The 16,477-nt window shown below is 48.0% G+C and overlaps 1 protein-coding gene across 4 annotated transcripts in view; it reads left to right on the forward strand.

The window, feature by feature from the left end:
- Nucleotides 1–16,477, forward strand: part of Elovl2 (ELOVL fatty acid elongase 2) — a 40,252-nt gene that overhangs the window by 16,965 nt on the left and 6,810 nt on the right. For all 4 annotated transcript variants that reach the window (NM_001415678.1, XM_006253779.5, NM_001109118.2 and 1 more), the window contains exons 2-5: nt 5,971–6,034; nt 9,997–10,184; nt 12,983–13,060; nt 15,422–15,593. In NM_001415678.1, the coding sequence (NP_001402607.1) occupies nt 5,971–6,034; nt 9,997–10,184; nt 12,983–13,060; nt 15,422–15,593 (502 nt within the window). The remainder of the gene's footprint in view (nt 1–5,970; nt 6,035–9,996; nt 10,185–12,982; nt 13,061–15,421; nt 15,594–16,477) is intronic.

Raw genomic sequence — 16,477 nt, forward strand, 5'->3', positions numbered from 1 at the left:
CAGTGTACTCATATACAATAAATAAATAAATTAAAAACGACTTCATTTAAAAAAATCTTTTTGACTTCATCAAAAATATATTGGAATGCTGCAGATATCTTTGTAATATATAGCTCTGCCTAGAAATAACGCAGAGATGCCCTTTGCTTGGAAAATTAGGAATAAAATCTGACCTACACTTTCCCATGAAATCGTGAGAAGCCTTGCTTTGTTTCCTATTCAAAGGGATAGCACTTGTCCCTGAGAAGCGCCGTCTGCTTCTCTCTGCTCAGCACTTGACAACCAGAGCACATGCGGACACAATTTCCTTTCATCGCTGCTGCTGCTGGTGAAAGAGCCTCATTCTTCCCGCGTCCCTACATTCTGAACCTGGCTCTGTTCTGGCTTTTCTGAGTATGGAAATCTGGCTTTGGCTTAATCTCCAAGGAGTGTTCTATTAGCTGCCCACTTCCTGTGGAAGCAGAGGTTGTAATGGTTATGGCAAAGATCTTGACCTAGTAGAATTGCTTGTTGTGAAGCTGGACTCCTTGTTCAGTGTGTAGTGGGTTTTGTTTTACTCAGTTAATATTAACTGTTTGGTATCTATTAATAAGACCAAAATGTTATAAGAAAAAAGTTTGCATTTTATTTCCATTCTTACATTTTAAAAAATTATTTAAATTAATTTCATCATTTGTATTTAGTGCATACAGTACTATGTTACATGAGGGCGCACACATCATACGCTGATCATGTCCCGTTCATCCTCCCCACTTCTCTTCTCACCCATCTCCTCCTCCTCTTGATCGACTTTCTTCTAGAATTCCCCATTTGCTCATCATAGATGTACAGACAGTTTTGCATATCTCTGTAAGATCTACCAACCACAATGAGTTTGCTTAATATGATCATCTCCAGTTATATCCCTTTTCTTGCAAACAACTTAGTTTTCCATTATTGCTGGGAAAAAATTCATCCTGTACATATCTGATGTGTTTTTTTCACTCTTCCGTTGTTGGGCAGCAAGGCAGTTCTGTTACTTAGCTATGTAAGTAGTGCTTCTGTAAACATGGATGAGCCTGGGTCTCTGGGATTGTTGACTGAGAGTCCAGGAAGTCGCCCAGTTCCAGAAGCTGGGATCTATGACGGATCTAGTTCTTTGATTAAGGAATGCCCATGCTGACTCTCATGGTGTCTGGGCGAGATCTCACTCCATCAACTGTGTGTCCTCACTAACATTTGCTGTTTTCTTAAAGACCAGTCTGGCTTGGGTGAGGTGGAGTCACAGTATACTTTTCATTTGCATTTCTTTGATATTCAGTGAAGAACCGTGACTTCTAAATTGACTAGAAAGAAATTAATTTAGTATACTAATTTTTATGAAATATACTTAATGAAATATATTTAATAAAATACCTTTAACCCATCCTCCTTCCCTGGTCTCTCGAGCATGGGACAGGGAGGGAGGGGAGGTGGGAGTCTGGGGGTGGGGATCTGGGGGCGGGGGCCTGGGGGGCCTGGGGGCAGGGGCGGTGTTGCAGGCTTGCTCCACTGCATCGGTTCTTTCTGAGCACAGTTGTCTTTCTGCCTGTGTTCCCTGAGGAACAGCCATGGGGAATCCTGGGAAACAGACCTTTGCTATCTTTGACATCACCCCTTTTGTGTCCCGTGTTCTGCACTCAGAGGGCAGTGTCTGGCCACTCCGCCACTCCCCCTCTTTGGGCTGAATTGATTTCAGAACATTGGGTTCTTGTGCAGGGTGGGTTGTGCAGCAGTTCGCAGAGGATGCTGAGAGGCGAGGGAGAGCCAGTCCTCCCACTGTAGCACATGCAGATAGAGCAGATAGACACTCATACCTGTCACACTCTAGAAAATTAACTGTTCTTTAAAGCCCATTACTGAAATTTCGCTGGGCATTCCTGGCTATAAAACCTAGAATGGGAAAGACTGGGAGCTGCGACACTTGAGCAGCAGAGGGCTTGCCAAGAATCAAGAAACCTTGGGTTCCGTTCCTAGTTTGTTTAAGAGCTTGCCTAGTTAGGGTTTCATTAGACATGGTGCCTATGATTTCAACATCACTCTAATGCTTGCTGGAGGTTTCCCAGCATCCCTCTCCGCTCTGACCCATTCTTCACTCGCCAAAGACAAATTCCTAGTGCCCAGTCCTTATCCTGTCAAACCTGCCAAGAAGTGTGTTGTCACCAGGGAGAGAGAGGTCAGAAGTGGAGCCCCACAGTGTGCTAGCCCCAGCTGTAGGGTGACTGGGGAATTCATTCATTAAGAGAGTCATTGTACAAGTGCTGTGGAACCCCTAATGAGTGTCACACAAAGAGGCTTTTGGACAGCTTGGGAGGAGGGAAATACCGAGAAAAGAAAATTCACTTAAGAGCATCCAGGCATCAGCAAGCTGATTCCACGAGGTGGCTCAGAAGCATGTGATGCCATCGGATCACTAATAATCAGACGTAACCTGGGGCAGAGTGCACAGAGGGACATGGATACAGGGGAGCAAGGAAGCAGACAGAGGCCACTGGACTCTAGTCCAGCCAGCCAAAGGAGGTAATAACAATTATTTGATTTTCCCACATTTCCAGATTTTAGCCAAGTAAGAATGCCAGTTCCCGGGCCAAGTGTGGCAGTCCATGCCTTTAATTCCAAATCTCAGGGCACTGAGATGAGGGATCTACAAGTTCTAGGTCATCCCGGGCTGCATAGAGGAACCAACAAAGCAAGTTCCTCTTGAAGTGACCAGTTAGATGCCAAGGAGTTGGGCCATTTGCATAGGCTATCCCTTGGCTTGCCCTACTGCAGTCCATTGACTGAATAATCCCAGGAGTTGGTCAGCAGGCTCAGCGCTCAGTCATCTGAGCACAAGGTAAAGATCTCATTTTCTATAGTCCCTTGTCCCTGAGGGGACACATTTCCTCCTGAGTCCCCTACGACTCAGCTCTGGCCTGAGGCTCCTGGGACGTTTCTGGCACTGGAGTCACGCCCTATTTCCTGACTTACGGTCACCCAACTCTAAAGCATCACTGTCCTTGGAAACGTACAAAAGGAGAAGAAAGATTTTTACATTTTTACACTCAAATGTAATCCTTTGTTTTATGGTCTCAATGCGCTTGTTTTGAAAAGCAGTGAACTTCTGGTGAAATTGCCTATTCTGTCTTTAAACCATTCTCCAAAACCAGCTGATAAGACAGAAGAGACACCAAGATCCTGAACACTTTTTTTTTTCTTTTTCTTTTTTCTTTTTTCCGGAGCTGGGGACCGAACCCAGGGCCTTGCGTTTGCTAGGCAAGCGCTCTACCACTGAGCTAAATCCCCAATTCCCTGAATCACTTTTTAAAGTAAAATATAATGCTCCCATAAACAGACTCAAGTCTGCAAAGCAGGACCAGTGAGACGGCTCAGCAGTAAGGGTGCTTGCTACCAAGCCTGACAGCCTGAGTGTGAGCATGTTCACAGCTGTAAAATGCTGGGGGCTGGGGCTGGTTTGACTTGACCTCCAATTGGGGCAGTTAGGGGTGGGTGGGCATCCAGTCAGCACTGTGGTGACAGAAAGCTGAGTTCACCCTTTCTGGTCTCTGGTTCCTCAAGCGCTCGCAGAAGCCAGTGGTTAGGGTGAGGGCATATCTCGAGCAAGCTGCTGAGGTCTCTGTAGTCTGCCGTGGAGCTGCAGAGTGGGACACCAGTCCTCCTGGTGGGCTTCATACCTATGGGAGGAGTGGGAGCAAGCGGGTCTTAGCCAGTGCTGCCTCTAGCTGGTTAAGGTGAAAGGAGCCTGGTGGAAGGAAGAGTTAGCACAGGGAGTACCGTGTTAATAGTGGACACGATTAGGTGGGAGCCCAGCTTGCTTAGGGTGTGCAGAACTATGGCTTCTCAGTGCTTATGATGCTCGTGGCTTTCTTTAACCGCCGCCCTCCATATGGCATCATTTTCCTTTTGCTTGAAGACATCTTCAGCATACTCTGAAGTGCAGTCCCGCTGGCTACAGACGCTCCCTTACGTGTATGTGCAAGTGTCCTTATAAAACCCATAGTTTTGAAGGATATCCCCCACCCCCCGCACACACACACCCATGGTCCTCAGGCAAACACTGCTCTGCTCTCTGCTGCCACACTTGTCTTTCCTAGTGATGTCTGCATTCCGACCGTCTGAGCCACTGAGACCCTGGTCATCAGAGGTTCCCTGACGAACTGAACCTCATGTGCTTGCGTCTGTGGCTTCTGAATGCCTCTCCCTTTGACACAATACCCAGAGGTTCAGAAATCAGCAGGAGCCTCACCTCTTCCTGGTGTGTCTCAAGGATATTTAAGTTAAAAATGCTGCCCTGTTCTAGTACAGTTCTGAGGAGCCTCATAATACTTTTTTTGCCCTGGAGTTCTGAATTACTCTCTGGACCAAGAAGTCCAGGAAGATGAGGACCATGTACCCTGACTTTGCACTTGGCGTCTAACATGGCACTGGCATCAGTGTTCGGTAACTGGTCAGTGGATAACAAAGAATGAAAGACAAGGCCCCTTTTATCCTTTTCCCTCTCAGCTCTCTCTTCCTGTCTTCTTCTGTTTCTTTCCACATTGTAAGTAAATTTCTGCAAATTTACAGCAGCAACGAGTTCGTATCCTACTAACTCCAGCTTTCTTAGCTCCGTAAATTTTGGAAAATGGACTTTGAACCCTAGCAAACAAACGAAAAGGTTTAAACATTTGTGAATGGTGTGGCAACTGCCAGGAGTTATCTGTGAGGTTAATACCCTGATCTGTTGAAGAACGAGAGGTCCAACCAGACCTGCACATCGTTAGCTGCACAACTGGGATTCGCCCCTCAAGATGCAACGTCACTGCCCTTTCTCAGACCTGTAGTTATCCTAAGATGCTCCACGTAGAAGCCGAAGATGAAAAAAGGTGTCTACAAAGTTCAGGGATGCTTTGACCAGAACACTTTCTATAGAGAGATTATGAAGTAAGAAAGACTCTAACTCACTGGCTCTGTGGCAATGAGTGTTGTCCACTCCACAGCCTCCCTCCCACGCTTCCTCAGGTCCTGAAGACCTTTTATTTTTTCTTGAAATTTTAGGATCAAAAAGCAAATAGAACTAGGTCCCAAACACACAGTCACAAACACACAGGTCCTGTCCTCAGATGACGGTGCATCAGCCCTCTTCTCTCAGCCTGGCCTGTGAGTGTCCCGGCGGGAGGTGCTTGGGGTCATGGCTGCATTCCATACAAGACAGTTCTGAGGCTGTCACACCCAACTACTACCAAAGTCACCACCCGAAATTCCTTCTCAGAACCCTGGATCTCACTCTTCATCTCCATTGCTTGAAGGGAAGTTCCAGGCCTTTATGATAGGGGAGGGAGATGAGCATCCATTGCTGACTTGAGCAGACAGCAACTGGCAAGGGGTAGGCCAGGACGGTGGTAGCCAAGTGTCACCTTTAGATGCTTAGCAACCGCATAGCCCAGTCTGAATCTGAATGACAAGAATTAATCCAACACCACAGGTGACATTCTTTACTGTAATGTTAATTAGTGCTGATGTGCAAACACAGTGATAGAAAACTAGCTCAATGCTCAGTTTCTGTCTGGACTGGAAAAGCACACATCCTTTAAGGGGTTGGCTCTGTGAAGCCTGGAGCTGCTGAATCCCTGGTGGAAACTATGACACCCCATTCCCTACAGCAGCTTTCAGTGTAGCCATACGGAAGAGCTTTGCCTGTAAGCATTTTAGAGGTGAATGGAATTGAGGGAGTGGCCCCAAGTGTCCGAGTCCACCCTCTGTTTTGGGACTCTTGTTACTGAGAAAATACAAGAGGGTCGTTCGCTCTGCAGTCTTTGCAAGTTGGCTACAGCAAGGCTGAGCTTCCTGTCCACTCTCAAGTCTGCAGTCCCAGACCTTGAAGCTGAAGCACTCACAGTCTCAGGAGCTACAGGTTGGTCATGTCGAGGCGGTTACAAAAGAAAAGGCTACTTACTTTCCCCTCTCTTTCAGGAGCAGCTGAAGGCCTTTGATAATGAAGTCAATGCTTTCTTGGACAACATGTTTGGACCACGGGGTAAGTAAGCAGCTTGGGAACGCGCCGGAAGAATGCTATTTGCATGTGGGAAAGCACCATAGTCGGGTTCTGAGAAGACTGCAACAGCTTTCCTTTTCTTTATTGGATATTTTATGCATTTATGTTTCAAGTGTTATTTCCCTTTCCCCCTCTCGCATACCCCTCCCCCTCCCACCCACCCACTCCCACCTCAACACCCTGACATTCCCCTACACTTGGGAAATGAGCCTTCACAGGACCAAGGGCTTCTATTGATGCCAAACAATGCCATCCTCTGCTACATATACAGCTGGAGCCATGGGTCTGTCCGTGTGTACTCTTGGGATGGTGTACCCTGAGAGCTCTTGGGGGTCTGGTTGGTTGATATTGTTGTTCTTCCTATGGGGTTGCAAACCCCTTCAGCTCCTTCAGTCCTTTCTCTAACTCCCCGTGCTCAGTCCGATGATTAGCTGCAAGCATCCTTATCTGTATCAGTAAGGCTTTGGCAGAGGCAGAGCCTCTCAGGAGACATCCATATCAGGCTCCTGTCAGCAAACACTTCTTGGCATCCTTGGCACCAGCAATAGTGCCTGGGTTGGTGGCTGCACATGGGGAGGCGAGCTTTCCTTCTTCTCATAGCTTGGAGATCATTTGGACCATTCCCCAGTTTCTGATGAGGCTCTGCAACTGTTCTAAGTGAATGGTGATTTTACCGAAACTGTGCGGTTTGAAGGGATGTTCCATTCTTTCTCCTTGAGGGCCCTTTGTGCTGGGCCAGCCGGCTGCAACCTCTGCTCTCTCTGCTTACAGTTATAACTCCCTGGGGGAGGAACCGCCCAGAGTAGAGGGCATAGCCTCTTGCTTAGGCCGGAGGCTACAGGAACTATGCATTCTTAGGGACCACAGCTTTCTGTTTGATTCTCTGAGTAGAGAGTTAAACATTGATCTCTCTGAACTAAGTTCACACTGAACTTTGCTGTCAGTAGATTGGTGGGAGCTGGCGTTAATACAGACTTGGGGTCAGTTGAAAAAAGAGTCGCAGGGCCTTACTCTGCTTCATCTCCGGGAGATTATAAGATTTGCAATTTGATCACTGAATTGGGTTACTACAGTCACATCAAGAATCCCTGTCCCTTCCTAAAGGTGACTGCCCCTCCCAGCCACTTCAAAGGCACCCTCAGCTTTTTCTGATCTTGTGCACACCACATCCGTGGTACTGCTGGATATGCCAGACACAAAGAGTAGCACTACTCAAATCCCCGCCCCCCAAAGCCACAACGGACACTTGCTGCCATGTTTTAGCTGCACAGGTGTGATCACCATTCACTGTGCACATGGATAGCAGCATGGCAGACGCAGGAAAGACTTTCAGCTGCCAGACGGTGTACTTTACACAACTCTCCTCCTGACACTACGCATGTAAGTCCAGGTGAGACGAGAGGGAGATAGTTCTCTGCAGAGCACAGGTGAAGTTTGAGGAGGAAAACCTAGCACAGGGAACAGTCAGGATGCAGCCTACACACTAGGCCACAAGTATGCACTCCCTAGGACTGGGGGACTTTGAAGGTGACAGAAACACATTCCTGCAGTTCTGAAGTCAAGGCAGGGCTCACGTTGTCCCCATGACATCTGGTGCTGTTCTCCCAGTGTCGGGTTGCTGGCAGGCTGGTGTCCTCGGCCTCTAGATGCATCACTGTCTTCAAATAGTATTCCTTATTTCTTCTGTCCCTGTCTTGTAAGACATTGCTGACTGGGTTAGTGCCTACCCTAATCAGTATGATGCACCACGATTACAGCTGCAGGGACCCTGGTTCTGAGGGAAGCCACGTGTGTAGCAGCAGGAGTTGAGCATGTCTCGGAGGGACACAGTTCAGAGGCAGCACCATAGCTTGGGTAGGGAAGCTGACCACTGTGAGCTTTTTGCCCTCTGTGGCTCTATGCTGGGGTTCTCGAGGGACCCCAGGAATGGCCATGTTGTTTACCTGAAAGGACTGCTTTGAGAACGCTGTCAGTTCACATGAGGCTTTAGATGGTGCCTGGCATGGAGAAAGTCCTCACAGTAGCTATGGCAGGATAGCCAAATAAGAAATCAAAGTTGCCGCCATCTTGTTAAGCAAAAGAAGCTGTGGTTGTGAAAGGGAGTGAGAAATGGCTCCCTTTAGAAAGTAGGGCTGCACATAGGCATGAGAGGATGAGCAGGAAGGCACTTAGCACACGTGCTTCCAGAGGAAGCTGGCTTTCTGAGCTGTCAGAAAGGCCGTGGTGGACCTGACCTCGGAGCTCCCATCTTTATCCTTCTCACCAAGGGAGCTGTCTGTCCAATTCTCCCTGGCACAGCAGCGGTGCTCACAATGGCACTCTCCACGTTAGTGTAGTCTGTGAGGGTGACAGGAAATGGTCAGAGTAGAAAAGGTCAGAACAGACAGTGTAGGGCATTCCAGCAAGAACCAGCAAGGTCAAGAAAGGCTCACAGCTGTGGAACTACGCTATCTGTGTAGGATACAAACGGCACACACACGTGATTCCAGCCAACCTTTAAACAAAGGAGGCTAATGAGCAAACTCCACTCGTGCCTACAGGCCACGCCCAGGGGTTACCTTGTGACAGAGCTTGAGCGTGGGTTTGGGGGGCATCAACTCTTTATTCTCTGGAGGAAGGGCTCTTGGCGAATCTTCGCTCTTGTCCCTGCTGTAGACACTTCTAGTCCTGACACAACTGTATCTGCAGCTTTGTAGGAGGCTGTCCTCAGCCAGCCACTCCAGGGCTGTGCTGTTTTGTCCTCGGTGCCACCAGAGCCACGTGCTCCCCACTGTGGATGCCACCGCCCAGTGAACTCAGCCGGGTTTGCTGGGATCCTGCATGGATCGTGGGCATTATGGATTAAGATTCAGTGTCAGTGTGCCCTCTTCCCCCGATCCTTCCCATGGGAGGTGCCAGGAAGGCACCTGGGTGGAGGTGGTGGCTGTAACTCAGGGCAGACACTGCTGCCACCCACCCTATTGCCTTCTCTCTGTCTGTTTTCATCTGTAAGAAGTGTCAGCATGAACAAAGGCAGTGATGGAAGTGAACCACTCAGGAGCTTCCTCTCACCTTTCAGTGTCCAACTGGAGCTATTTGTTCCATGAAAGCTTTGTAAATTTAAAGATGTGTGTGTGTGTGTGCGTGTGTGTGCGTGTGTGTGTGTCTATATGTCTGTCTGTCTGTCTCTGTATGTGTGTATCTGTGTGTGTGTTTGTGTGTCTGTCTGTCTGTCTCTGTATGTGTGTCTGTATCTCTCTCTCTGTGTGTCTGTCTCTGTATGTGTATCTGTATCTCTCTCTCTGTGTGTGTGTCTGTCTCTGTATGTGTGTCTGTATCTCTCTCTCTCTCTCTCTCTCTCTCTCTCTCTCTGTCTGTCTCTGTATGTGTATCTGTATCTGTGTGTGTGTGTGTGTTACCCTTATCTGAAGCTTTGTTCTGTACTTTGTTACACACAATTTACTACCATAAAATTTAATGGAAAATTTCAGAAGAAACAATCTGTATGTTGAAAACCACCTGTTTTAAGTAGCATGTCCTTTCTGGAAACTGAATTATCCTATTTGGTCAGTGTATCCTGGTCGAGAGTGCAGTAACCCAGAGCTGGTATTAGCATCTGTTTTGGCGATGCTAACCATTTGGCTAACACAGAGAAAACCATAAACTGCATTCTTTAAGTGAAAAGATGCGAGTTCCCAACTTAATAAGAAGAATTCCAAAGCCGAGGTTGCAGAGAAAGAATCAGGGTATCTGTGAGTCTGTCCAGGGGAAAGCAAGTTGACCTGGTTATGTGAGTTCCTCTCAAACACCGAGTGCTCAGTGAGGGTTGGACTTGTGCTCACTGGACACCGTGGGACGAGCCCCATCCATGGGGGCGCCTGTTCCACAGATGAATACGTGTGTCAGGCTTGCTAACCACGGGGAAGTCGCTCCTCGGGCTCCTCACCATAAACATTTCTTTGCAGATTCTCGAGTTCGAGGGTGGTTCCTGCTGGACTCTTACCTCCCCACCTTCACCCTCACCATCGTGTATCTGCTCTCAATATGGCTGGGTAACAAGTACATGAAGAACAGGCCTGCTCTTTCTCTCAGGGGAATCCTCACCTTGTATAACCTCGGAATCACACTTCTTTCTGCATATATGCTGGTGGAGGTAAGTGTGTGTGGCCCGCACTCTGGCCTGCTTAACTCAGCAAGTATCTGAGTTTGAGAGCCGGTTAGGTGTACCTTCCAGAGCGGTGCCATCAGTGTTTTACCACCGTGTCAGATGCGAGAAAAAGTTGTTCTTGCACTGAGACTCTGCCTATCCAAAGTGTCAGAAGCCCTTGCTTCTAACTTGAGTTGAGGCCTGCTTTTGTGTTCCTTAGCCAAATTAAAACTAGAATCATGGCCTGGCTTGAAAGGGCTTTGGAAAGTCACATCTTTTACTTTTCTTCCCTTATATATTCTATGACTCGAAGGCTTAGCAGAGTTACTCTGTATGTAAAAGTCAAGTTTCACATGCAGTCAGTGTTCAGGTCCGGGTACAGAGATGCTGGTGTTTCTGTGGAGAGTCCTACCCAGTCTTCGGAATGTGCTGGCAGGCCTAGCTTGATGCTAGTGGGCTCTAACTGCCTACCAAGCCTCCTCCCTTTAGCTCCTTCTCAACCTGCAAAGCATCAAGCCAAAGGCAGAAGTAATGGTCTCTTTGCCTAATGCCAGGAGAAATCTAAGCTATTCAACTTGTTCTAGCAAAAATTAAAAGGAGAAAAGGGACAAAAATAGTAGTTTTTAAGGAAAAATTAGGATAAAGCTATCCAGAAAGGTTATAAATGCCCAGTAATGATGCAAGTCAGACTTTTCCACCGGCCATGAATTTTAAAAGGTGGTAATGCTTGTCTTAAAATGCAGGTTTGTCACTGTGACTTTATTTTGCACACTAGCTAACGTGCACCATTTTAATAGTAGCCATTAGCTGTTGCCATAGTGACTACAATGAAGCACTGGTGGGTGGAATTTGGGAGAGGAAAGCTGTGTAAACAGTCTCCGTATCTCATCGCAGGAGGACCATGAAGTCTACTGACACAGAGACAGTTTTACGTTCTTTATTAAAGTGTATTAAGCATGGTAGGTGTAAGCCGGTCAGATAAAGCGATGGATTTAGTTTGGTTTTCTTGACACGGACTTTTTCTATGTAGCTCTGGCTGTCCTGGATCTCACTACATAAACCAGGTTGGCCTTGAACTCAAAGATTCATCTACCTCTGCCTCCTGAGTGCTGGGAATAAAAGTGTGTGTCACCATGCCCAACTCAGTTTCTTTACATGGCTGAAGGGAAAGAGGCCCTCCCTTGGTCAGGAGCCAGAAGCACACAGCATGGCAGGCTGCAGCCGCACGTGTTTGGATTAAGGTGGAAAGGAAGGGCTGGAGCCGATAGACTGACTTAGGTGAGGTCTCGAGTTACTGAGCCCACACCGGCTAGGCTTACTCTTCTTTGACAAGCTTGTTTAGTTTCCTTCAGTACAAAGGTTAGATTAGACGGCTCTGGTACACAACCCAGCTAGAGGACCGTGAATAGCCCAGGAGGCAGCTTCCTGAGGCTTGCTTCCCAATTCTGCTACAGTTACTAAGTGGTTAGAAAGGCAGAACAGGCTTGGTGAAAGCCTGACAAACAGAATACCCCTGTCCACACTAAGGGTCACACCCGCCGCTCTGGTAGTATAGAAAACGTACACTTAACCCTTCAGCTACGGCTTTCATCCTGGGGGTTTCAAACATCCGTGTGCGATGTAGCTTGCCCAGTCTGAAAACTGCAGCGACACTCGCAGAGAAAGCACTAACCCTTACTTATTCTTCCTGGTATCCTGGGTGTCCAGCCTGCTGCAGGTAGGCATCGGGGACATGAGCATAAAGCCCAGGAGGGACCTGATTCATACTAGAGCGCCTTGGGAAACCTGGTGTTTCTGGCCTTACCTGTCCTCAGAACCACATTACCCGAAGGTGCTGCTGTTAGAAGAGAGATAGGCCAACCTCCTCACTGCAGTGGAGACCAAGGCTCCAAACATCCATCACTTAGACATCAGTAGTGTTAAGGCAGAAGGAAATTCTAGGCCTCGTCCTGGAAAATTTCATACTCTAGAATCTAAAATTGTTGCAGGGCGAATGCTGCTTTTGTAGAATTTTCAGTGAGGAATTTAATGTCTGTTTTCTCATGTCATAGAAAGAACAGAAAGGAGTGAGTTAGGACCTCTGAGTCGCAGTGATGTGCTCCCCACTCCGTGGCTGTGCCCTGAGCTCATCGCTCATCACTGCCTCGCTGTCCCCAGGAACGGGGCAAGGATGGCTACATGGCAGGCTTTTTCTTTTAAAGATGTATTTATTATATATAAGTACACTGTAGCTGTCTTCAGACACACCAGAAGAGGGGATCAGATCTCATTACAGATGGCTGTGAGCCACCATGTGGTTGGTGGAATTTGAACTCAGGACCTCTGGAAGAGCCGTCAGTGCTCTCAACCACTGAGCCATCTCTCCGGCCCCATGGCAGACTTTCTTAAAAGGCAACTTTTTATTAGCGAATAGTGGGATGGGCTAGGTGTCAGTCACACAAATTATTTGATTATCAAGTAGCACAGACACAGTGAAGAAATGCTTCTGTAAAATTAATGCACATCTTATAGAATTATTGAAACAAACCTGAGGAAACTACACTGGGTTGTAGAGACAGCTAAATGATTCTTACTAAAACGATGGGTCCTCTCACTTCTGAGTGGCCTGAACGGGTGCATTAAGGAGAAGCAGCGCATACTGGGATCCGTTCACCAGTGAGCGATGATCCCTTGCTTGAGGACAAAACTGGGTCTGATTCTGGACCGCTTCTGCCCGGATTACGAGGTGACATTTGTTGGGATGTGTCACTCGGTAAGGCTGCATCGTTGCCTTGACGGCTTTCCCTTTCTTGACGCCTTGGCAGCTCGTTCTCTCCAGCTGGGAAGGAGGCTACAACTTGCAGTGTCAGAATCTGGACAGCGCAGGAGAAGGCGATATCCGGGTGAGTCCCGAGATGATTTCCTTTCCACAGTAGGAAGCTGGGATAGCATCGAGAGGTTTTTAGCTCTAATGGAAAGACTTAGAGACGCATGCCTGAGAAATGACCAGGCGAGGGGCTGACCGAGCCATCACTGTAATGGCTGCCTCTCCCAGACGCAGTGAGAATAGATAGCCCCAGAACCGCCACTGCTGCCTCAGGAAATACTTAAGTGAAAACCGGCCCGGTGCAGGCTCTGCTCATCAGGAGTGCCTTCTGTGAGAAAGTGTTTGTGTCTACTCACATTTTAAAAGGAGAAATGGAGGCAGAAGAAACCAGAAGCTAGTTAATGGCCTTCTCTATGGAAGCAGCAGACAAGGGGATAAGATGGGAGCCACACTGCCTCAGCGCACCTGGTGCTGTGTCTGATTTTAGAATCATTCTCTTGGGCAAAACAAGATTAAGTTTTAAAAGGAAACAAGGCAAGTCTCCTCCCCCAAATGTTAGAATCAGTAGGGTAAATAAACTCACACGCACAATAGGTACCTGACAGAAATTCCTACATGGAGAGGATAGCCCATGGGCAGTGTCTTCACAGACTCCAGAGTCCTTGTGGCTATGATTAAGAACAATGCATTGCGGGGTTGGGGATTTAGCTCAGTGGTAGAGCGCTTGCCTAGCAAGCGCAAGGCCCTGGGTTCGGTCCCCAGCTCCAAAGAAAAGAAAAGAAAAGAAAAGAAAAGAAAAGAAAAGAAAAAGAACAATGCATTGCTGCCTTCGGACGCCGGGTGACCCTGAAGGATAAATATATAATAAACTAACAAGTGCTGGCTGGTACCTGACAAGAGAGGCTTCTATTTTTTAATGTAGTGAAAATTAAACACTGCAATCAAAGATGCAAACTGGAAATTCATAGTCGACCTCACAGAAGAGAATAGATTTATCTGCAGAAAAGGCCTCTGTAGTCTGTGACAGTCCGAAGCACTCAGCTTGACATTACAAAGTTGCTACCTAGCACAAGGGATAAGGGTCAGGAACTGTAAGATGACTCTAGGACATCCTGTGACCTCAGCAAAGGACTACACATGGCTATTGGGGCCATGCGTGGTTACAGGAACATTTTGAAAGACCTCTCTCCCGCCATTGGCTATCAAGGACAGTCGAAGTATCAGGAAAAACACTGCCTGTAATGAGCTGAAACATGCTGGGTGCAGGCTTTAAATGAAGACAGGACTGTCACTGTCACCTCTTAAAGTTGATATGACACCACATCATTGCAGGAAAATGTTAAGGTAAAGAATTAAACATACCTCTCATCGTTATATGTGATTTTCCAAATACACAAAGGGAGAAATGTTAGCAAGGAAATGTCTAAGTCACAGTAGAATCAGAACATCACTTTGTAAGAACGTTTATCATCTGAAGGAGAGGGCGTCCCCTCGGGTGACGTGAAGCCCAATGGTGGACTCAGCACAGCACTGCACTTTCTGAGCTGACGACAGAGTACAGTTAAGGCGGCCTGGGACTGAGAAGGACTCAGCACAGCACTGCACTTTCTGAGCTGACGACAGAGTACAGTTAAGGCGGCCTGGGACTGAGAAGGACTCAGCACAGCACTGTACTTTCTGAGCTGACGACAGAGTACAGTTAAGGCGGCCTGGGACTGAGAAGGACTCAGCACAGCACTGCACTTTCTGAGCTAACGACAGAGTACAGTTAAGGCGGCCTGGGATTGAGAAGGACTTAGCACAGCACTGCACTTTCTGAGCTGACGACAGAGTACAGTTAAGGCGGCCTGGGACTGAGAAGGACTCAGCACAGCACTGTACTTTCTGAGCTGACGACAGAGTACAGTTAAGGCAGCCTGGGACTGAGAAGGATTCAGCACAGCACTGCACTTTCTGAGCTGACGACAGAATACAGTTAAGGCAGCCTGGGACTGAAAAGGTTCTGAGGAAAAGGACAGAGGTAGCTAGCTGGGGAAGGCTTCTGAGAGAAGGTGTCTGCTAAGGGGAAGGTTAGTGACGAGTGGCTAAGAGTGGCTAAAATATATGAGATGCAGTGGGGAACAGCGATTCAGGCGATGAGACCACGTGCAGGGTCCACAGAAGCCTTGCAGGAGGCTGGTGGAGGGCCCTTCCTTAGGTGGGAACCACGGATGAGCAGCTTGTGGGTGTGGAGGAGTGGCTTGACTAGATGAATGTTTGGGAAAGACCCCGTCCTTTGTAGAGAGGGCAGGAGTGCACGGAGGAGGAGGAAACTGAGGGAAAGACAGCAGATGAGCAGTGTTCTCCGAGGGCTGGGGAAACCCGGGCAGAGCGCTGGCAATGGGCAGGGCTTCGGCACACGGGCGGTCACCTGTCTCTCCCCTTGAACTTGCTATAGGTAGCCAAGGTCTTGTGGTGGTACTACTTCTCCAAACTGGTGGAGTTCCTGGACACGATCTTCTTTGTTCTTCGGAAAAAGACCAGTCAGATCACCTTCCTTCATGTCTATCACCATGCGTCCATGTTTAACATCTGGTGGTGTGTTTTGAACTGGATACCTTGTGGTCAAAGTAAGTTGTGGTGGTAACTCTTGGTTCTGTGGAATGAGCCTCACACGGCCACTAGCTCACCTTCATGTGCTGACTCGGAGAGTTGGGAGCCCTGAGTTGTTCACCATGGGTGGCTGCCTGGTGTCTGGATTTCCATGTTGGCAAGAGCTCAGCAAGACCTTAACTTTACGAAGTTGTTTCTGCACCAGGCACCCATTGTGAGGTGGGCGCGGAGACGAAGGCCTCAGCCAGAGCCACCCAACTCCACAGAAAACACCCTGTGCCAGTTCAGGCAACCCCTGCCACAGCACCCCCTCACTGGGACACACATTAATCATTTGAGCTCTTACGGATTCTTGGCCTCACAGCCTGAAAACTAAGACATCTCTGTGTGGCCCACTAAAGCACTAGCTTCCAATTTAAAACAAATGGGAACCACAATAGGAAACGGATGTTAAGCCAGATGTGGTGATGCCTACAACCCTGGCCCTGGGGAAGAGGGGGGCTGCAACTTCTCAAGACCCTGTCTGAGAGCACATGTCCATGCCTATCTACACACACGCACATACGATATGGGTCATACGATAAACCAGTGTGCTCACTCACATCACAAACCTGGCGTGAAGCAAGGGCTTCATGAGGTAGCACTGACCCTGGCCCTACACGGCACACTGTGTGTGTGGCTTTAATCCTGTTCTGCGTTCACTGTAAGCACTTGATGACGTCTCCCTACGTAGGCTTCTACATGGCTCCTTCATGGCTCCCAGAGAGAGGGGTGGGGTGCTCACTTATGACCCAACTAAAGACAACGGTACTTTTTCATTTAAATCATTATGTTCCCATGAGTTTGAAAATATTCGATGAAAAATTAGATGGGACAAAACGTAATAAAAAAGTTAATTTAG

The sequence above is a fragment of the Rattus norvegicus genome, chromosome 17 (assembly GCF_036323735.1).
Source record: "Rattus norvegicus strain BN/NHsdMcwi chromosome 17, GRCr8, whole genome shotgun sequence".
NCBI lineage: Eukaryota > Metazoa > Chordata > Mammalia > Rodentia > Muridae > Rattus > Rattus norvegicus.